Consider the following 22,576-nt stretch of genomic DNA (forward strand, 5'->3'; position numbering starts at 1 on the left):
ATTTTAGGTGAAGATGTTATACCTTCTGGTGATGCGGGATGTACTTTCATTGAAAGAGGTGGGAAAATCAGATGGGACTTCACGGATCTGAGTGTCTGTACTAGAGAGAAATTGGCCCACGTGAGAGATTGCAAAAGAGGTACGTAGTCTTCATGTTACTTACTTTTTTAATGTTACCAAATCTTGCTTAAGGAATTTTAATTTCTAGATCTAAAATAAACAAGTTTATATATTGACTTAAAAGACATTTATTGAATATCTGTTATGTTCAAGGCATTATTAGACACTAGTTTTTTAGCCTTAATTCTCTCCTTTATTTGTAGAAGTAAGAATATTTCCCCCAAACATGTAACTTGTTGAAAAGATTTTCTCCTTACACTTGGGGTAGGGGTTGAAAGAGATGCTCTCTTTCTTTTCCAATACTTTTCCTATATGGGAAATAATAAAGTCTCTGGACTTCAGCTGTAAAAAGAAAGATATAGTCTGTTTTTGGAATTTTTAACCCAGTTTCCAAGGTCACCCCTGAAATTGCACCCAGAATTATGGGCATATGCATTTTCAAGAAGGTAGGTCTGTTGTTTTCATTAGATTCTTGAAAGGCTTTGTGACACCCTCCTAAGAGTTGAGAAAGACTCCCTGATACAGATCAATTTTCTTCAAACTTTCTGCAACCATGCAAAAAATAAGGAATAGATATATTGTTATCTACCATACACACACTAACACAAAATTGAAACAAAGTTTTATGAAACAGTGCTTGCACTTACTATGTGCAAGTCACTCTGGTCGGTTCTGTTGCATTCTAGTCATTGTATAAAATGTGTTGGGTCATCTCATATATTTTCCTAACTTCAGCACTAATGGGTCATGATTACAGTGTGCAAACACTGGTGTAGGTGATTTCCAAGGGTCTTGCCAGCTCTGACATTCTGGGCTGACTGCTCTTTGTCCATGAATATGAACAGCTAAAATATGTTGCCTTTTTCCAGGATACAGGAGAGCAAAAGAAAGCTTTTCTTTAATTAAAATAGCACAAGAATTCCTTGCTCCTAACAGATGTCTACCATACATAGAAACTGAGGAAATATTAACACACATGATGCTCTTTTTCTTTCTCACAACCTTGGGGGCTCGTGTTTCCACCTCCTTCATGAAAGGAAGCAAAATAGTGCCCATTTAATAGAAGTCTTTTCTGTCAGACAAACACTGGATGATTCCCTGCAAGAAGAAGTCAGAAGTACCTCCTTTGTGCCCTCCTAGATCCTATCCTGGAGGGAGCTTATGCCATCTTGAGCACTGAACAACCATATCGAGGCCACCTCTGAATTTGTCTGGTAGACTTTGAAGAGGTGAATAAATTCTGTAGGGGACGGAATTTTTGGAAGCACACATAGCCTCCCTGTGTCTGCAGCAAACAAGCCCAGAAGCCTTGTCTGTTTTTATGCATGAAAGATAAGTGTAATATCTTTCTCTCTCCCTGTTCTCCTCTCAGTCTCTGAGGGCGTTCCATTTTCCCTGATTGAACTATTTCAGAATTTTCAGAAGTATGGTTCACTTTTGATTATCTGGATTTCCAAGGGGCTAGGGGTGTGCTCATGGTAAGACCTGGACAGTGTCTTTATAATCTAAGAGCAGCATTTGAAAATATTAGTTGAGCCATTTTTTTAATTGCACAGACTCAGAGCTGGAAGGTAGGCTTTGGGAGGAGTCCTATGGTAATTGAATTCTGAGGCTTCTCTTCTATCAAGGACAAGAATGTCAGTGTCTTCTCTTATGTTCCTATGAGGCCTGCTTTACACATGATCACATGATCCCTTTTTAATTCCTAAATGTGTGTTTGTAGGATTCCATAAGGTTATCAGGCTATAGGTTATTAGAGCCTGTCTTGTGTCACTGAACAAGAATCCTTGCTTTACAGCAACAACTATGCATAGGCAAATAAAAATTTTAAATGATGTGATTAATATTAACATTGTGTGATTTTATTTTGGTTAAAAAATGTTTTTTTTTATTTGCCTTCTCAGGTTCCAGTGGAGTACCTGTGAAACTGGTCACAAATCTCTTTAGTTTAGATTTGCCCCAGGACTGGCAGCTATACCAATATCATGTGGCATTTGTCCCAGATATAGAATCTAGAAGGCTGAGAATTGCTTTGCTTTATAGTCATAAGGAACTTTCCAACAAAGCAAAAGCATTTGATGGCGTCATCCTTTTTCTCTCGCAAAAACTGGAAGAAAAGGTACAGTATGGTTAATTTTTATCCCTGCATACACATGTGTGTACTTACACTCATTTGGGTGTAGTTAAGAGGTTAGCTCATGGTTGTAACAGTTGGAATGAGTGTCTCACTCCTTTCCCCTTGCCTGTTCCCAGGCCTGAGAGCAGAAAGACTTGTTAATTAAGACCTCATCAGTAATTGATTTCTTAATTAAGAAGCTGATGATGTGGCATTTTACAAATAAGAGCTGTAATACAAACACTGCTTTTTCAACTACTACTTTTTTTTTTAAGGCAAAGTGTCCTTGAAATAGGCATCTTTTTTAAACTTTTCCCAAAATAGGCAAGACTTTAAGAAACACCATTTAGCCTATGGCTTCAGAGCCTTAAATTTGCTCTCCTTTTCTTTTGCTCCTGCACAGTTGTACCTGTGTGTCCAAATAACTTTATATCAATCTTTGATTTGAAAACTGTCATTTCTTTCATCATATGAAATATGGGTTATTGATATCAATCCTAAGGATATTTTTTAATGGTGTGATCGCTGAGTATGGCAGTTGCATGATTCATATGCCTTTATCCATGTTTTTATACCCTCAACATTTTCAATCCTAAAATAAAGATATTGTTACTGATGTTTTTATCATATGCTTTGTTCTAAGGCAGTATTAAATTACTACAAGGAAAAAAGAACCAGTTTCTTTATAAAAAATTAAAATAGAGCATTGAATTAAAACTTTATGCTTCTATCCCTGAGAAAGCTTAATCCTCTAGTTCAGGCATAAATTTAAATTTCTTGACTCAACATAAATCTCTGTGAATTTCCTCAAGAAATGCATTTCTGAGCACTCTTGGGGCCTTTGTCTTTTTATGAGAGTCTGAGATTTATAGGAGCCGCTTGAGTGATTATTTTCTCTGGATATGGAATTTAAAAATCATACCATAAGCTTAAATTTAGGGGCTTGGAAAATCTGGATCTGTAAATTTAGAAACATTTTAATTCATCATAAGTCCTTATCGATCCTTCAGTATTGTGTCCTATGACCAGTCATTGATAGCATGCTAATATTGTACCTCTCATACTTAAATGCTATATTTCAGGTGTATTGTTATCATTAAAGATCGTCTTGTTCTTGCAGATACATCTGCAGTAACAGTAAATTAAATATGTTAATATTATACATCCCCTTGAGTGGTCCAGTTTACTTCAATTGTACCTAACCAAAATGGAGAAATTTTACTCTACAGATGCTCAGAATAAGCATATTATTTGTTTCTCATTCAAAATGAGCATGTAGTATGCACCTTAGGGATGGAATCTAATGAAGAGGCAGGTGAGTAAAGAGCAGAGATTGTAAAAACCCAGTTAGATAATGGGGCATCTGGGTGACTTAGTTGGTTAAGCAACTGCCTTTGGCTCAGGTCATGATCCCAGGGTCCTGGGATCGAGCTCCGCATTGGGCTTCCTGCTCAGCAGAGAACTTGCTTCTTCTCTGCGTGTTCTCTTTCTCTCGAATAAATAAAAAAATAAATCTTTAAAAACAAACAAAACAAAATGTAGTGAGACAAATCAGGCCTGTTGCCTTTATTTCTCAGACACAGGTGATACTAGGTTTCTGCAAGAGTATTGTCTTATACTTTGTGGACATATGTCCTTCCTACCCAGTGACGGTGAGATAGAAATAGTAAAAAGAAATAGTGTCCCAACAAACATGTTACTATGCTTATCTTTTTATTCTGGTCTTAGTATCACTCAGGCTTAATCCTGCACTCCCGTCCATCCTCTACACACTTTGTAGGATCCTTATTGTTGTTGAGAAAGCCCCTCCACTAATACATTGATTGCAGCCCTCCAAAGTGCAGTTCTAGAAGTCTTATTCTGCTGCTTCCTGGCCGTCCACTGTCTTGTAGACCCCGTCTGTGTATCTGTGGCCACCACGCGGCTTGCCCTTACTGGTCACATCTAGTTGCCACTCGTATGCATTCATTCTGCACTTACAAAGAGCCTGCGGTTGACTGCCAAGGTGCTACCATCATGGAGGAAACAAGGCCCTTGTCAAAACATTTCAACTCAGTACTAAAGTTATTTACTACTAAATACAGTGCAAAGTTATTTACAAATGAATACAGCACAAGATTACATTTCTTGAGTACCGTACTCTGCCAGGCTCTTCATAGGTGTGAGCTCACTTGATTCTCTCATCACCCCTGGAGCCTTAGAGGTTAAGTATCTTGTCCCAGGTCTTCATACAGAGCTTGACGAAAGGAAAGATCCTGCCTAGCAGGATACTTCAGTGGGAGCTGATACAGGCTCTTCAGGTAGGATTTGGGTCAATGAAGGCGATGATGAGGAGAGGAGGGATTCCTAGACAAGAGCACGGGAAGGAGCAAAGGTACAATGATAGAAGGCGAGGAGCGTGTATCTTAGAAACTTCTGATCGTTCAGGTTTAGCCAGGAAGGAATGGAAGTTGCAGCTCCAAAGGTAGGGAGAATCTTAAATGTGCTGCTGGGGAATAGGACGTCCTCCACAAACCACTGAAGCCTCTGAGGAAGTGCTTCCAGGAGAGCTGTGTTAGATTACAGTTACTCTGATCACATCTTACTGAATGGTTGACAGGAGAAAATGGAAAGATTAATAACGCGCCCCTGGAACCATCTGGGCAGGATGTCAGAGGGGCTTGAACCGAGGGACAAAGCGCTGCAATTTGTTTGACCTTGCTGAGTGCATGTGCTGTGGATAAGGACGAGATCAGTGAATTATCCCCTTTAATCTTCACAACGCCACGACTTATGTGACACTTCCTCCCATTTTAGAGATGGGGAAAGGTCTTAAGGAATGAAGGGGCCTGTTCTGTATCACACAGCCTTCAAGAGGCAGAGGACCAGGGTTTGTCCGATTCCCAGTCATGTCCTCTTAAGCCCTGTGGCAAATACCTGGAACCACGGAAATAGATTAAAGATACTGCTGGTGTAGAAATGCTAAGGCTTGCCAACCAAACGACAGTGAGGTAGCTGGTGGGTTGAGAAGTGAAAGCACACTGATGCTAGCAGCCTGGGACTGGAGGTGCGCCAGGGCGGGGGCTGGGGGGCAGTAACAGACACAGGAACCCAAGAGGATTTGGCGTCGGGTGGGGGAGGCACGGGGAGCCCTGAAGAGTTTGCTCAGATGGCTGTTAGGAATGCAGGTCCTGGACCGCTGCTGCCACGTGCACACCACCCCCTCAGCCCAGTGTCATTTGTTCTCTAAAGCCTTTGTCCTGAAATCCCTACAGCAGTTTGAAAGCATCTCACCTCTTTTGCCTGCTAGACTTCTCCCAGATGGTGATGAGCTCTTCCTACAGCTATCCACCTCTGAATTTCTCACAATTTGAGTAAGAAATCACCTTGTGGAAGGACCCATTTCTCTCTGTTTGCATGCAATGAGCCATTCCTGCCCTACATTTTTGGTTCAACTTGAAAGTGATTACAATTACACTTTACAGAAAGTAGGGATGAAATACATAAGTACTTGCTAATGAACTGGCCTCTTCTGATTCCTTACCCTTCTGAAAAATCCTTGGTCATGATTTTTATTGTCTGATTTGATCATTCTTTTGTTCCGAAAGCCTGGACCAAGTCCTGTCTGGTCTAACAAGCTTCAAATTTCATTGGGCAGCTGGTATAGGAACCTGTTCATGCATTCATTCTATTGTTAGAACATTGTTGCAGATTATAAGAAACCTACGAATTTCTCTAGACCTTTCAAAAATTAATAAAACAGAATTCCTGTCTGTTTTAATGTCTACTGATTTCTCCCCACTTTCCCCACGTTTACTTGCCCTCTTGCAAATCCCCTCTCCTTAACTTCCTTCCTCTCTTCTTCTCTGCTTTTCTGGTTTTTTTAGGAGGATTTATTTATTTGACAGAGAAAGAGAGTGTGCCCCCATGCGTGAGTGGGGGGAGGGGCAGAGGGAGAGAGATTCCTCAAGGAGACTCCCTGCTGAGCATGGAGTCCCTCTCGGGGCTCCATCCCAGGACGCTGAGATCATGACCTGAGTCAAAATCAGGAGTTAGACGCTTAACCAGCTGAGCTACCCGTGCACCCTTCTGCTTTTCTCTTTATGAATAAACTTTTGAGAGGCTGTCCTCTGGAATCCAAGAACCCAGAATGGGCTGGACGCTCCACTAATAGGCTTCAGGGTGTCCATGAACCCCCTGAAAATGGGTAACTCGTTGTGGTATATACGTATGTGAAGTTTTCTTGGGATAATGCCTATAACTTTTTATCAGACTCTCAAAGTAATTTGTGACCTTGCCCGCCCCCCCTCAGCTAAATAAGGTCAAGAAACACTTTATCTTTGGATCGAGTCTCTGTACCCTAAATCTGATTTTGATTCTCCATTAAGAAGTTAGAGAAGAGAGGGGCTCCTGGGTGGCTCAGTAGGTTAAACGTCTGCCTTGGGCTCAGGTCATGATCCCAGAGTTCTGGGATCGAGCCTCGGGGAGCCTGCTTCTCTCTCTGCCTCTGCTGCTCCACCTGCTTGCACTCTCTCTCTCACTCACCTTCTATATCTCTCAAATAAATAAAATCCTAAAAAAAAAAAAAAAGGAAAGAAAGAAGTTAGGAGAGAGATGTGTTACTTTTCTAGGATTAGCAAGATAGGAAAACCCTCCAAGTGTAATGTGATTAGATTGTTACATACTAACACCTGCAGTTTTGTTTTGTTAATGCATATTAAATTGTGATGGCTGTATCATCTCTAACTCTTCACACTCGAGGATAAATCTAGAGTGCACATTAAATACCTCTTTTCCCAGGTCACAGAACTGTCAAGTGAAACTTCGAGAGGCAAGACTGTAAAGATGACTATCACTCTGACAAGAGAGCTGCCAGCAAGGTCCCCCGTGTGCATCCAGGTCTTCAATATCATCTTCAGAAAGTGAGGAGCTTCACACGTCTCTTTCGTTGAGGCTAGCGATGCCGTTCAGTACAGGGCCTGCGTATGACAAATCTCGAACATCTTGTGGGCCATGTGCCTGCAGCAGTGTTGTCTGCAGGGCAGTTTCCCCGTGCTTTCACGCAGCCGTGCGGTGATGTGCCCCGCAGTCCCTCACAGCCTCTCACGGGCTCCTGCCTCGTCATCCAGTGCTCTCTGAGTTGGGACAAAGAACTCAAGGGTTGTGCTGTCTCAATGGTAGCAGGGGTGGGGGGAGTGGGGCAGGGCTGCCTTTTCTTTCTCTTCTCGTTCTGTACCCTCTCCCACCCTCCACCCAGACTGAAAAATCAGGTATGTCTGGGTTGGTCAGCTGAAAGATTTGTTACTTTCCTAGCCTCACCAGCTGCTCTCTGCCCTTGCCGCCCACCCTCACCCCCTTGCCACATGAACCCCTGGGGCAGAAGGAAGGTTGTGACTACACTGCCCGGTGTCCTTCAAACTGATGTGGGGATCACTTGCCTCAGGATCATCCGCGGGTTGTTGGGTGGAACTCCATAAAATGCAGATTTCCTAGCACCTCACTGGACCTAGTAAAGAGAATTTCAAGAGTGGGGCCTGAAATCCACATTTTTAGCACGCTTCCCTGATGACCAGTGGGAACACAGAGGCTCGTAAACCAGTATTTTCCACACTACTAGTGTGGACCAGCAAGATGGTATAAACTTTCGATGCCAGCCTTTTCCTCAATAACGGCCTCTGCACAGGAGGAAGGCAGGGGGTTTGGGTTTTGCTCTGTAGGACACATAAAAGGAATCCACCCCCGCCCCCAGATATGTTATTTCTTAATTCTAGTCAGAAGTCTTGCTAAGTAGCTTTAGATCATATTCAATATCATCAGATATGGAGGCTGAGGCTCAATGACATTTGGTAGCCAAAATCATGCGGTGGTTATCTGTGTTTCCTGACTTGAAATGCTTGCACTTCCCTCATGCAGTGGGCAGCCTCAGATCAGTGATGTGTCCAGTTCCAGAGGTGGCCAGGATTAGCTGCTGAAGAGGCAGCCATGCTATGTAGCCTCATTAGAAAAAGCCTCCCCATCTCAAAACAGGGAAGAGGCCAGGAAGAACCTTCAACCATGGCTTGCCTCACCCCATCCATGCTAACCAGAATGTGACAACCACAGTCATATTGTGACCATGTATTGATCATTGCAGTTAAGTGCAAACAGACAAAAATAATTTCAGTTGTATCGTTCTCGAATAGAAAGAAGTCATAGTTCTTACGTATATGCTCATATGTATATTTAGCATCTAAACCTTCCAGTGCTAGAAGAATGAGAGTTCTATAGTTTCGACATATTTTTATCAGCTGTTCAGCATGGGGACAAACTTAGAATTACACTGTTATTACCTGATGTTGACCAAAGATTTAAAAAAAAACGTATACTTGCAGGATCTTAAAAAAGTTGGCCATGTACCAAATTGGACGGAACTTCTATAAACCTTCTGAATCAGTGGAAATTCCCCAGCACAAGTAGGTTTATTTATATTTTCTGTTACTCTGAAGTTGTTATAATGTGAAGAACATAATTTACAATGCAATCTTATACCATTATGCCTCCTATGAGAGCCTCTGTGTTATGAAAAGTAATGGATTTTTTTAATTTTCAAGTTTTTATAGAATGGAGAACGTCAGTGTGAAGCTAGCAGCCTGTTTTCTTCTATTAGTGTGCTAGATCATTACCATAAATCCTAGAAGGAGTTCAGAAACTGTGTTTTCTGTGTGTGTGACAAGTAATAATGAAAGCAAAATAAGGATGATGTTATACCACTTAGTTGAAACTCTGTTTTCTTGCTGACGGGAAATTAGCACAGCCAAAGATGGTTGATGTTGGGTAAGCAGAGGCCAGACAAACAAGTCAACTAAACGAAACTGGAATTTCCACTCTAAATGGGAAGTAGATGCTTCAGGGAAAGCCACCAGTTGTGTCTAGGATGGGTTGTTAGCTTTCCAAAATATGTGGTCAAGCTAAAGACAGGAGAGGCAAATGGTAACCCAAAGACAGATATGTAAACAAAGGAAGGAGTGCATAAAAGATAGAAAATGAGGGGTAGGCTGTTTAGCCTTCTGCCAGGTAGGGGGAAAATGGTAGGGTTTCCATATGGTAAGTGAGTGTGTCACAGGGGTCTGTATAAAGCATCTGGTTCATCTTTGTCCCTCATCCCCCGACCTGGATGAGAAGTTCTTGTGAGCTGGACTTGACGCCAGTGCATATGCTTGTCCTAAAGGCTGGCTCAGTGGCACCCTGAATGAAGTCCACAAAATAAACTGACACAATTAAAAAAAAAAAAAAATTTGCCCTTTCTTTCATGTCATTTCCATAAGTTTTTCTTATGCAGGGCTTCAGTCCGTGATAGCCCTAAATGTGAAAAGGGGCTGTAGCCTCTGCTACAGTTTCCCTTGTGTGTTTGTACATGATACCATTTAGATTATTTCTTACTCTCATGAAGTCTCTGCACTGTCTACACCAGTGAGTCTGTGTGCTTTTCTGAACCTAGAGGTTTTCATGCTGGCATAGTTCACTGTATAAACTTATCAATCTTACAGCTGTGATTCTCCACCAAGGGCAGTTTTGCCCCCCTAGGGCACATTTGGCCAATGTCTCTAAGTGTTTCTGGTTGTCACAGCTTGGAGGCTGCTACTAGCATCTGGGGGGTAGAGGCCAGGGGTGCTGCCAGACATCCTACAAGGCACAGGATAGCTCCTAACAGAGAACGATCTAGAGCGCACATTAAGTACCTACAAAATTTCAGTAGTGCCAAGGTGGAGACATGCTGCTCTGTGGGAATGTGTTTATCACAAATGTATGTTTAAAGGCACTCCAGCTAGAAATAACTAAAGTTTTAATCAGCAAGTGGAAGAAATCAGACTAAAGAAAAATTGTTTCATAAAATCTGGAAAATTAGAATGTAAAATCAGCATGTAAAAATAATAATTGTTTTATGATATGACATTTAAAATATGTGTTTTTAAATATTTGCTTATTTGAAGGTTGTCCCTTTGGCCTGGGTTTGCAATTTCTGTGTCACAGTTTGAAAGCAGGCTCCTCTTTACTGCTGATGTGAGTTATAAAATACTCCGGAATGAGACTGTTCTAGAATTCATGACTGGTATCTGCCAGGAAACTGGTATGTCCTGCTTTACCCAGACGTGTGAAAAACAGCTGCTTGGGCTCATTGTCCTAACAAGGTAAAAGCATGCATTTTTAAAAAACTTTTCCCTATGGAATGCATTCTTTATGCTCTTTGGGAACAGGAATAGCATTGGGGCGTTGTCCTGAGCACAGACCTGATCAGTTTACTCACCTGTTTAGACCTGGCTGTTCTCTGTTGACTAGAGTTCAGACTTCCAGGAGTGGCCTCCGGGGACCCTCCACCATCTGACATGGTCCTGCGTTATCTCTTGCTGCACCCCTCCCCCACCCCCAGTGGTTTGCATTTTGCTGCTTCAGTGCCTCTGTCGGGATTTTCCACCCCGAATTCTGACTTTTAAATTTCTACTTGACAAAATCCAGCTCAAACCTTACTGCTTTTCTGGAGCCTTTGCCTGTCCACTCAGTTGGAAGTACTCAGTTCCCTCCCCTGTGCTGTTCTGATGGCTCACAGCCCCCTCTTTATAGCCATTTTATTTTGTTTTATCACATCACAGGTGAGAACATTAGGTCCACGGCTCTTCTTATCTGTAGAGTATGAGATCTTTAAGGCTGAGACCTTTCCGGTCCTTAGACTTGTCTATATATAATTTGCCCACAGTGCACATTGAACTGAATTAAACACAAATTAGGTTACTTCCTGAATACCAGAAAGCTCACCATGTACTGTGGCTAGTCCACAGATAGGTCTTTTAGAGGACATGCTAGCCTTCTCCTAATCTGGTTTGGAATTTCCACTTAAAGTTGTTTTTCTGGGTTATACAGCAGGGAGGTGGGACTGGTTGAATTGCGCACTATCCTGGATGAGAAGGCCACCCTCGTGTCCCACAGTCCAGATGGTCATGAATTAGCATATCACACTGTTCCAAAGTAACCTTGCAAAGTACCCAGAACCTAGGAGAAACCTGACAAGGAGGTTTCTGTCCCAAGGCTGGGGCAGCGTGTGAGAATATTGCAGGCCACACAGTGCCGTAGGGGAAAATAGAGTTTAGAATGATTTTATCCAGCCTACTTTGCAGTTTCACTAAGGGCCAGCCCCAGATGGGAGATTAAGTGGGATACTCAGATTGCAGGGTTGATCAGTCTTCTTTGGGTGCTTTTCTTTCTTTCTTTCTTTCTTTCTTTCTTTCTTTCTTTCTTTCTTTCTTTCTTTCTTTTTTTTTTTTTTTTTAGATTTATTTATTCATTTGAGAGAGAAAGAGCCGGAGTGGGGCAGGGGGACAGGGAGAGGGACATGGAGAGAGAGAATCCCCAAGCGGACTCTCCACTGAGTGCAGAGCCTGATGCGGGGCTCGATCCCAGGACACTGAGATCATGACCTGAGCCAAGGTCAAGAGTTGAACGTTTAACCGACTGAACCACCCAGGCGCCCCTTGTTTGGGTCCTTTTTATCAGAACAACTATCTGGGAGCTGAAAAACTCTGAATGGCACCAGAAGCTGATGGGAAAGTTTTGAGCAATCCTTCAGCCTTTGAACATAGAAGAATAATGTTATAATGAAGTTAAAGTGTCTCAGTGAGAAAGATTGTGGTCTAATGACTTTCTCACCAGTTTTGTTGGAATGTGGAGGTTTTCCTGTATACTGAAGAGTTAATGAATGCTTTTCTCAGATAAAAGCTGGTCATTAAAAAAATGACTATTCGTGTATTATTGTTGTAATTTCTGAAATTCTGGGGTCTAATACTTTGAATTATAACTGTAGTGAAATAGCCACTTTGTCTTGTATGATTTGGGAAAAACGTTTAAAGATGTCCTTGCGTTTCCCAGATACAATAACAAAACCTATCGCATCGATGACATTGACTGGTCGGTGAAGCCCACTCACACCTTTCAGAAGCAGGACGGCACTGAGGTCACCTACGTGGATTACTATAAACAGGTTGGACTTTTTTTTATTTTACTCTCATCTCTCTTCCTCTTTGCTTAGAGAAGTCTCCCCGTTCCTTTCCAAACCTAACAAGTCCCCCAAACTGTCAGTCTGAGTCTGTTTCTAACATCATTCTTTGACTTGTCCCTTCCCCTCCGCCCGCACCTTCCCTGGCTTGGCTCAGACCCTCATCCTGTCTCCTGTTGTCCTTCTTCCTGTAGTCTGAGGAATTTCCCTTCAAAGCATATCTGATAATGTCCCTTCCCTGCTTAAAATATTTCTGCGACTCTCTAGTGCTTTAGAAGCTGGATCTGAACTCCCAGGCAGAGCCCCTTTATGATCTGGCCACTCCCTGCCTCCTGAACCTCCTCTTACCACTTGGGTTTCCTTTGTACGCTCTGCTGTGCTTCCCGTTTCTGGTTCCTTGGGTCAGTTACTCCCCTGTGCATTCCCGTTCACGCTCCTTCCTCCTCTTGGGCACCCCTGCACAGCCAGCCAGTCACTGACCACCCTTCCATCCACAGCTCAGCTGTCAACTCTTAAGGGAGCCCGGTGGCGCTCTCCCCAGGGGCCCCTTCCTGCGGTTGGTGGCATCACATTATCACGGGCAGGATGTGAATGTTCTGATTTCCCTCCTGAACTTGGAGCTCTTTATTTCGGTATACTCGGGGCTAGCACAGCGCCTTGCACATAGCAGGGACTCAAATATTTGCCTCTGGGAGCTGGCTTCACGACTTGTCACCATTACCTCTGCCTCCACCTTCCATCCGCAGTTCCTTCCAGAGGCTCCTTCTCTTTAACGTACAGTCGTATTTCAGTCTCCAAAATCTCACAGATGTTTTCAAAAACAAAAACAAACACATAGCAAGAACTCTTCCTTTCTACACCTTCCAGAAAAGCTTTTAACCCCCTCTCCTTAGCTGATTTCTTTGGAAGGTCATCTTCATTAGCTCCAAGCACCTCTTCTGTTATTCTCCCTGAAACCTCCGTAGTCTGGCATCTGCTCTGCTGCTATGGAAATAGCTCTCTGAAGGTCAAATTCAGCTACCATTCTTATTCTGAGGGGCTTTTGGTGGCACTTGACACCAATGACCCCTCCCACCTGGCTGGAGCAGCTCCCCTGGTGGCTCTCTGCCAGATTTTGTTTCAGTCTCAGCCTCCTGAGCTGTTTCCCCTTCCTTTTCCCCACCTGGTAAATACTGTTATTCACTATGACTCCCTCATATAGATCTGATCTTATCTCGAGACCTCTCAAACGGAGTATTTTTGCCTAGCCCTCATTCCTAAATTATAGACTCATCTCCATTTTCAGGCCACATTTGCATGAATGACCTGCAGGCATCTCAGATTAGCATCATTCATACTGAATTCATTGTCTTTCCCACTCCCATTTCTCCTTGGGAGTTCAGCCTCTTTTGTTCTCATCTGCCTCCTTTGTGCTTGGATTCTCCCTGGAACCCGTCCCTCTTCCCCAGCCCTATTACCACTGCAGGAATACAGGACACCTCACCGACTCCCATCTGGGGGATTTTGGTCACACCTTTTTGGTGTCCTTGCCCCAGCTCTGTCTGCACTGTGACCATCATCCTCACTGCCACCAGAGGGATCCTCCTGAAATGCCGCCCAGAAGGGTGGTTAAGAGCATTAGCAATGGAATAAGGTAGTCCTGGCACTGGCCGTGTGACCTGGAGAAAAGCACTAAACTTGGGAGTGTCCTATGTAAAAGGGAGCCACTGATCTGCCTTTGTGGTGCAGCGCAAACACCTGAGTGAGGTGACCATGCCTACAGACCTTTTAGCGGGGTACTTGCACACGGTGAGCACTGGCTACATGGAGGAGACCCGCCCCTCTTTTCCTAGCCTCCCCTTCTTCACCTCTAGCATCACACCCTTTGATCCTGGCTCACCTTTTAGCCTCGTCTCTCCCCGCCTTGCCACCAGGCACCCCATGCTGCTGTCCCCCCATCCACTTGCTGTCGCTAAGCGTTTCTTAGCCTGTGCTCATGTTTGCTAGACATCTGCACCAGCCCACACTTTCACACCTTTCCCCTTCAGCACCAGCTGATGCCCTAGCTTTGAGGTCAAATGTCACCTCATTTGTGAAGTCCTCTCTGACCTTGCTTCCTGTCACATTCACAGAAGAGCTAGCCATTCTCTTCTCTGAGCACTTGTTCCACACATTGCACGTTGCTTCTAGAATGTCTGCCTTGCAGAAGAGGGATGGTGTTTGGCTAACCCCTGATGAATAGTGCCTACCAAAGCATCTTGTGCATAATGTGCTCCATAAGTGTTTGTTTATTAAACACCAAGTTTGTTGAACATATCGGTTTCTTTCTTGCCTGGGTAAATGTGTTCTTTGAACAGAGGTATTTTTAGGATCTGTGACATTCTGAAAAGGGAATCCATGGTAAAATCCCACTCACTTTGTAATGAGTTGTGGTTCACTGCATGTTTATTGTAATTAGGGAGAAAAAAAGAAATTGTGCCAATTCTAGAATGTCTTCCTCTCTGTCTCAAGGAAGGAACACTAAATTACTACGTAGTCAACTCTCACAGTGGACATCTTGATATTAGCCTTTATATTTCCCTATTTTATCTTGTGAAAAACATTTTCAAATGCTAAGAAAATTAGGACAAGGGAGAGAGTAAAGTTTACTTTATGATACAGCTTAGGGGACAGAATTTTTGGCCATGTCCCAGGGTGAATACAATACCCTCTTTCTGTAACATGCCCCAGCTTTGCTACCGGGACTCTTTATACTCCCATGTTTTCTTCAAGGTGCTCTTTTGGACTCTGCCTCCTTCACGAAGCCTTTCCTGATTTACCAGCTATAAATTGTTTCACTGCCACCCCCACCTTCCTCCCCAGGCACCCAGTACTGAATGGTGAACAAGCAGAGGTTCCCAAGTCTTATGGGATAAATCCTGGCTGTACTAATTTCCAGTTATGGGACCTTGGGAAAGTTGTTTAATTTCTCGTGGGTTTCCTCATCTGTGGAGGGGATGATGATAGTATCTGACTCATAGGTGTGGTGTTAAGATTAAATGAGGAAAAACACAAGTGCTTAGCATATCATTATTGGTGCCCCTCATCTCCTTTGCTTCGCAGAGAGTGTAGTTATGTGTAAGGTAGGGCTGTACCTCTCATCCTTGTGTCCAAAAGCTCCTGGAACACGACAAGAGGTACACACGAGATGTGTACTGAATTAATGAAGTCATGTATAAAAACTCTCCTTCTATGAAGACTTCCCCAAGCTTTTTAGCTGGAGCATTAGTTGCAATCAGCCCTTCAAACTGCAATTTCCTGGACTGTTTTTTATTTTAATGACTAGAAGTCCTTATTGAATGGAGAAACTCTTCACTTCTCGCTTCCTTAATTATAATTATTGATGTCAGCATCACATAGTGCCCAGACATTTTGTAAATTATAATTCCAGTTGTTCTGTCATGAATATTGAGTTAATTATACTGGAAATGAGTGTTAATTGGAACCTTTGCTGTTGGAAAGGAAATGAACTTTTGGCAAGGTGAGAATGTGGAAATTCAAGGGGGGTGGGATGGGGATGAACAGCAGAGGGCTCATTATAAATCAGACACCATGCTAATGGTTTATGTCAGACGCCTCTGAGCTACTGTCCCCCTCATTTCATGCCTGAGGAAAGGTAAGAAGCTTCCCCAGTGTCACAGTCCAATGAAGTAGAAGAGCCAAGGATCAGATTTACATTCGTCAGACTTCAGAGCTGCTTCCCTAATAACATCACGCAGTTCTGGAAATCAGGGCAGTCATGCTTTTTTGGGAAGTGGAGTTGACTCAATATAACTCTTGCCTCCAATTTTAGAGATTTTCAGAATGAAGACAGATGCCCGGAGCAGGTTGGTTATGCACGGAGCAGTCGGCCTCAGTCATCAGTAGTGGGGATGCTGACACTGACTCAGCTCCAGGGGGGGCCTTTTACGTACAGAGCCGGCTGGAGGAGATTTGGACCTGGGAGGAAGCAAGGAAATAATCTTTTTTTCTTTTTCTTTTTAAAAAGTGTTGCATTATAAAGGCTAATCATTAAAATCATAAAAAAGACCCTGAGAAATGAAAGATGAGTCCTGGGAAGGAAGTAGAAATGAGTGGGTAACCGTAGGGATTGGTAGGGATTTTTCTTTTCTTTATTGAGGAGATTTGCTCATCTGTTCATTTTGGGATTAGCTTGTTGCTTATAAGCGAGGATGCTCATTTTACAGTGTTTCCATATTAACTTTTCCCTCATTAATCTTGCATCCTGTAGCAATATGATATTACTTTATCCAACCTAAACCAGCCAGTGCTTGTGAGTCTGCTGAAAAGCAAGAGAAATGACAACCCTGAGGTTCGGGTGGCCCACCTGATCCCCGAGCTCTGCTTTCTAACAGGTAACGTTTATGCTTTACACTCTAGCGGTCAGGCTCTTGATCCCAGGCTCGGCAGAACCTCCCCCAGCTTTCGGGGTGCCAGAGCATTCATTTAACCCATGCAGGTGGGCTTGTGAAGTGATGTGTTTGACAGAGGAAGTGGGAGGACAGAGAGCGCTTCGGGGGTCGTTTGGCACAGGAAGAGTGATACGTTTTCCTTATTTCATGTATTCCATTTGTTACTTTGACATAAAATAGGCCCCCAGAGATGTTCCTAAAACGAAGCTTCTCTCTTTTTTTTTTAACGTGCACTCTTCACTTCTTTATTTATGTATTTGAAACCACGTAATTGAGGTAATGATTGACATGTCGAAAGCTGTGCATATTTAGGGGAGCCCGGGTGCTCAGTGGGGGTTAAGCGTCTGACTCTTAGTATCAGCTCAGGTCATGTTCTCAGGGTTGTGAGTTTGAGCCCCGTGTTGGGCTCCATACTGGGTGCGGGGCCTACTTAGTAAAGAAAAAAATACCTAATGAAAGCTGTACATATTTAATGAATACAACTGGGCGAGTTTGAGGTAAGTGTACACTTAGAAAAACATCATCCTCATCAAGGTCGTAGACCTATCTATCCTTCACCTCCCAAAGTTTCTTACTTCCCCAATTATTTATTATTATTATTATTTTGACACACACTATTCTATTTAACTTCCATGTAATCTTTATGAAAACTCCTATGATTTAGGTATAATTACTGTCTCCATTTTATAGTTGAGGGAGCCAAAGCTTCCAGCTTGCTCTTAGTCCTGTGCCTTTTAATAGGCAGAATTTAGGATTTTTAAGAAAGATTTTACTTATTTATTTGAGAGAGAGAGTAAGAGAGAGAGAGAATGAGCGGGGGTGGGGGCAGAGGGAGAGTGAGCGAGAGAGAGAGAGAGAGAGAGAGAAGAGAGAGACATAGACATGAAGGGGAGCAGGGGCAGAGGGAGAGGGAGAAGCAGACTCGCCGCTGAGCAGGGAACCTGATGCGGGGCTCGATCCCAGGAGTCTAGGATCATGACCTGAGCTGAAGGCAGAGGGTAACTGATTCAGCCACCCAGGCGCCTCAGAAGTGAGGATTAACTTTTACCTGTCCAACTTCAGATCTTAATTTCTTTCTTATGGTACTTCTTATCCCAGAATAAGCAAGGGGCTTCTAGGGAGTCGGTGGAGCTTGGAACCAGAAACCTTTCCAATGGTGTTATATAATTAGAGTGAGCTAAAAGGGAGTAGCCAAAGAACCAGTTTGAGTTACTTTATTTGGGAGAGACTCTAGAGGTGCTAGTAATTTAATAAGAGATAAGTTCTCCAGGTTAAACTTTTCTAATTCAGGAGTAGTTTACAAATGGTAACACCATGTGTGCTGTTACCTCAGGGCCTTTGCATTAGCTGTTCCCTGTGCCTGAATATTCTTTCCAAAAAATTTATTAATTTATCTTTTTAATCCCAGTACAGTTAACATACAGTGTTATATTAGTTTCAGGTGTACGATGCAGTGATTCCACGGTTCTATGCATTGCTCAGTGCACATCATGATGAGTGTGCTCTTAATCCCCTTCACCTGTTTCACCCATCCCCCACCTCCCCTTTGGCAACCACCAGTTTGTTCCTTATATTTAGGAGTCTGTCCTTTTGTTTGTCTCTTTTTTTTCTTTGTTTTTTTGTTTGTTTTGTTTTGTTTCTTAAATTCTACGTATGTGTGAAATCATATGGTATTTGTTTTTCTCAGTCTGACTTAATTCACTTGGCATTATACTCTGTAGCTCCATCCATGTTGTTACAGATGGCAATATATCATTCTTTTCTATGGCTGAATAATATTCCATTGTGTATGTATGTGTGTGTGTATATATATATATGCATGTATATATGTGTGTGTGTGTGTGTGTGTGTGTATCACATCTTCTTTAGCCATTCATCTGTTGATGGATATTTGCTTCCATATTTTGACTGTTGTAAATAATGCTGCAATAAACATAGGGGTGCATATATGTTTTTGAATTAGTGTTTTCCCTTTCTTTGGGTAAATACCTACTAGTGGAATTACTGGATTATATTAAACCAAGCTTCTCTCCAGCATTTTTGAGCTTCACTAGTATAGGAAGCAACAGGACTTTGATTTTCTTCAGGTACATTGTGTGGTGCCAAAATGATCCTTGTTTTCTTTTTGCATGAGTTCTTTCTAGAAGGTAATTCTAACTGTACAGTAGAATCTGAGTAACTGTCTCGAGCACTTTTAATCATGTTCATTTGATTAATAAGCTGGGACTAAGCAAGGAGGACTTTTACATTTTGTTATCAGTGTGTATATATTTATTTCATAATTAGAAAAATTAATAAGGATATAATTCTTGAAGGGAGGGATGCTCATTCTTAATGGTATTCTGATATTCTGGATCTGCACAGTCCTGTATGGTAGCCACTGGCCATGTGCGTTTATTGAGCCCTCAAAATGTGGGGAGGACTGTGAGTGTAAAATACAAACTGGATTTCTAAGACTTAGTGTGAAAAAAACAAGGAAAATAGCTCATTAATTTTTTAATATTGATTTTATGTTGAAATGATAGCATTTTAGATATATTAAGTAATATATTATTCAAATAACTTCTTGTTTCTTTTTGGCTTTTTTAAAGAAGATCTATTTATTTTAGAGAGTGAGAGAAAGTGAGCAGGGGGAGGGGCAGAGGGAGAGGGAGAGAATCTCAAGCAGACGCTGCACAGAGCTAGATGCGGGGCTCCATCTCACGACCCTGAGATCATGACCTGAGCTGAGATCAAGAGTCGGATGCTTAACTGACTGAGCCACCCAGGTGCCCCTCATTTTGGTTTTTTTAAATGTGGTTGCCAGAAAATTTAGAATGACATGAGTGGCTTGCATTTTATTGGGACAATGCTATCCATATGCTAGATCTGAGTCAATTTAAGTGCAAAGCTTAAAATCTGCCTGAGCTGGGCTGGGTTACATTGCATGCTGTTCATTTTCCCCCTTGTTTTCATTTCCATTAATAGGGCTGACCCGCCAGGCAACCTCTGACTTCCAGCTGATGAAGGCCGTGGCTGAAGAAACACGCCTCAGCCCTTTGGGAAGGCAGCAGCGCCTGGCCAGGCTTGCTGACGACATTCAGAGGTACTGGGTTGCTTTGCTGGGGCCAGAGTGTATCCTGCCTAAGGCCTGGTTTATGGAGTTGGATCGTCTACAGAATGTTTCATTCCTTGATGGAATGCCTCTTTGCTACTGACTCAGAGCAAGGCACTTTTGGATTGTGTAGTCCAGAGCCAGAGGTTCATCCCTGATGCCTCAGGACCACAGACTGCGCGGAGGTGGTTGGAGCCCATGCTGGCCAAAGTACCATCTGGCTTCAACTAGATGACCCTGCTCTCCTCTGTTTTAATACATGGAGGTTTTGGATAAACAACTGAATGAAGAAAAGGGTTGTAGTTTAAAAAACAAAACACAACCACACCAAGCCCCCCATATTCGGGGTCGAGAATGTTCAGATCTTAATATAGTGGCCTCAGCACACTGATTATTAGAAAAATTCTACTGTGTAGTCCTTAAACTTAGGAATACCTTTGCGCCCTTTGGTTTAGCCCATCTACCCCCACACTGAATTCCTGTCCTCATTCTGACAGTTTGATGTCACCCGGAATGCTGATACTGAGCTGCTCTTGGTTCTTCCTTCTGACGTACTAAAACTTCACTGTCCAGTGCTCTAGCCCCGTGTAACTATCGGACATGGGAAATGTGGTTAGTGCCTTGAAGTGTGGTTAGTATCTTGAAATGGTCACATTTTGAATTTACTGGGTTAAAGAACATATATTTTCAAAATAATTTTACTTGACAATTTCTACTTTTTTAATGCAGCTATTAGAAAATTTTAAAATTACATACGTGGGTTGCTTTATATTTTGCTGGACAACATCGTAGAATGGTCTTTTTTCTTTAAAGATAAAAAATTTGGAGGACACATTTGGAAACTTACATAAACAGAAAGAAATGCATGTGTATGTATACTCAGTAAATATTTGTCTCATGCATGAATGAATCATAATTGAATGGTGTATATTGTCTCAGATATTGTCAAATGCATATAATCATGTATAATCATGTTCTTTTTAGGAAAATGGCATAGTACCGTACATCATGTTTTGTAGCTTGCTTTTTCTTGAATATTTCCACATGTTAAATGTGCATCTCTGTTATGCTCATGGACTCATAGTTTTCCATTTTATGGCTACACTTTATGTCATTTATCCTGGACATTCCCCAGACTTAACGCCTACTTGAGACATTTCCTGGTTCTCTCCCCCTTATTCTGGGCTGTGGATGACTCTTCCTGACGCCTCTCCTTGCCACCTTTCAGGAATCCCATTCACTTCAACCCAGTTTCTTGACCTGTGATCACTTCACCCGTCTCATCTTGAGCAGATAGTATCTGAAGCAAAATAATTAATTCAAAGTATTCCGTGTGACCGGACCAGACAGAGCATTACTAGATGGAAATAACGAGCTGTTGCAGAGAGTCCGTGTAAAGAGGTTTGAGCTCCCCTAAAGAGAGGGGAAGCTTTGCGCAGTAAAGCACGAGTCTCGTCAGTCTCTCTAGTGAGTGCCTGGCTCCCCGTGTGCCAGCTACCATAATGGAGGCCAGGAGGCAAAGTCGACATGCTTGCTTTCCTGAAGGAACTGACAGCTTACTAGAGATGACCATATATCGTAATCCAATGAGATTACACATCAACTATGATCAAGGTTTACTAAGTTATAAACTTAAGAGTACCATACAAATATAAATCAGTGATTACTACTGACACTAATCTTCTCTTCACGATCTTCCTCCTGCCCTGTCTCTCCTATGAACCTTCGGAAGCCCAAGTCCATATGTTCCCTTCCTTTGTCATCTTTCATCCACTCCTAAGCCAACTAATTCAGATATTCCCGGAAGACATCTCCACATGCGGAGTCTCCATAATATCTCTTTATTAACACGTTTATTATTGGGAAAAATGACTAACATCTATTGAGCACACCACTCCTAAGCCAGCTAATTCAGATATTCCCGGAAGACATCTCCACATGCAGAGTCTCCATAATATCTCTTTATTAACACGTTTACTGTTGGGAAAAATGACTAACATTTATTGAGCACACAAACTGTGGTAGCAGTTTCCATGTCAGCTTAATCTTTCCATCAACCCTCTGAAGTAGCTAGGATTATTATCCCTACATTTTACCAGTAAGGAAACCATAGCTTTAAAGGATTTGATCTTGCTCAAGGTTACGTGTTATGAAATGTCGGCACTAGGAGTTAAACCCCGGTCTGTCTGGCTCATAGGCCCATTTTGCCGACCAAGGCACCACACTGGAAACCTTCTCCATCTCTGCATGTCCCAAATGGGTTCAGTTGTCCCATCATTCGTTTGAGCAGGGGAAAAAGATGGTGAGTAGAAATAGAAGTCAGGAATCCTAAAAAAAATAAATTAGTCTCTGAATAATTCAGTAAGTTATAATTCTCTCTCTAATGGTTTAAAGTCTTCAGAAAATGATTAATGATTTAAAACTCAACTCTATCAACAGAAACAAGGATGCTCGTTTTGAACTGGAGACCTGGGGGCTGCATTTTGGTTGCCAGATGTCTCTGACTGGGCGGGTTTTGCCTTCAGAAAAAATATTAATGCAAGACCGTGTAGTAAGTACTGTGATTCTGTTTTCATTTAAAAGTATTTGCTTGAATATGTGTACGTTTGACCATATGCAAGAGTGACTAGTGGTCTTCTAATAGTCATTTGGTTTCTCCATGTCCATGTAAAGTATTTGCTTGAATATGTGTACGTTTGACCATATGCAAGAGTGACTAGTGGTCTTCTAATGGTCATTTGGTTTCTCCATGTCCATGTCCTTCCTAAAGGTCCTAAACCTTGAGGTCCCCTTTGTTTTCCTTTTCAATCTGA

General features: G+C 42.4%; 1 protein-coding gene across 3 annotated transcripts in view; it reads left to right on the plus strand.

The window, feature by feature from the left end:
- Window positions 1–22,576, plus strand: part of PIWIL4 (piwi like RNA-mediated gene silencing 4) — a 43,534-nt gene that overhangs the window by 4,181 nt on the left and 16,777 nt on the right. For 2 of the 3 annotated variants that reach the window (XM_088017738.1, XM_028119648.2), the window contains exons 3-11: window positions 14–139; window positions 2,025–2,239; window positions 7,016–7,137; window positions 8,587–8,667; window positions 10,186–10,383; window positions 12,113–12,224; window positions 16,489–16,612; window positions 19,637–19,754; window positions 22,203–22,314. In XM_088017738.1, the coding sequence (XP_087873864.1) occupies window positions 14–139; window positions 2,025–2,239; window positions 7,016–7,137; window positions 8,587–8,667; window positions 10,186–10,383; window positions 12,113–12,224; window positions 16,489–16,612; window positions 19,637–19,754; window positions 22,203–22,314 (1,208 nt within the window). Of the gene's footprint in view, window positions 1–7; window positions 140–2,024; window positions 2,240–7,015; window positions 7,138–8,586; window positions 8,668–10,185; window positions 10,384–12,112; window positions 12,225–16,488; window positions 16,613–19,636; window positions 19,755–22,202; window positions 22,315–22,576 lie in introns of all 3 variants that reach the window. The other variant, XM_088017739.1, reaches the window with a different exon arrangement.

Source organism: Eumetopias jubatus, unplaced genomic scaffold, assembly GCF_037043125.1.
Source record: "Eumetopias jubatus isolate StellerSeaLion01/CBP00866 unplaced genomic scaffold, mEumJub1_p1.0 scaffold_13, whole genome shotgun sequence".
In the NCBI taxonomy this organism is placed as follows: Eukaryota; Metazoa; Chordata; class Mammalia; order Carnivora; family Otariidae; genus Eumetopias; species Eumetopias jubatus.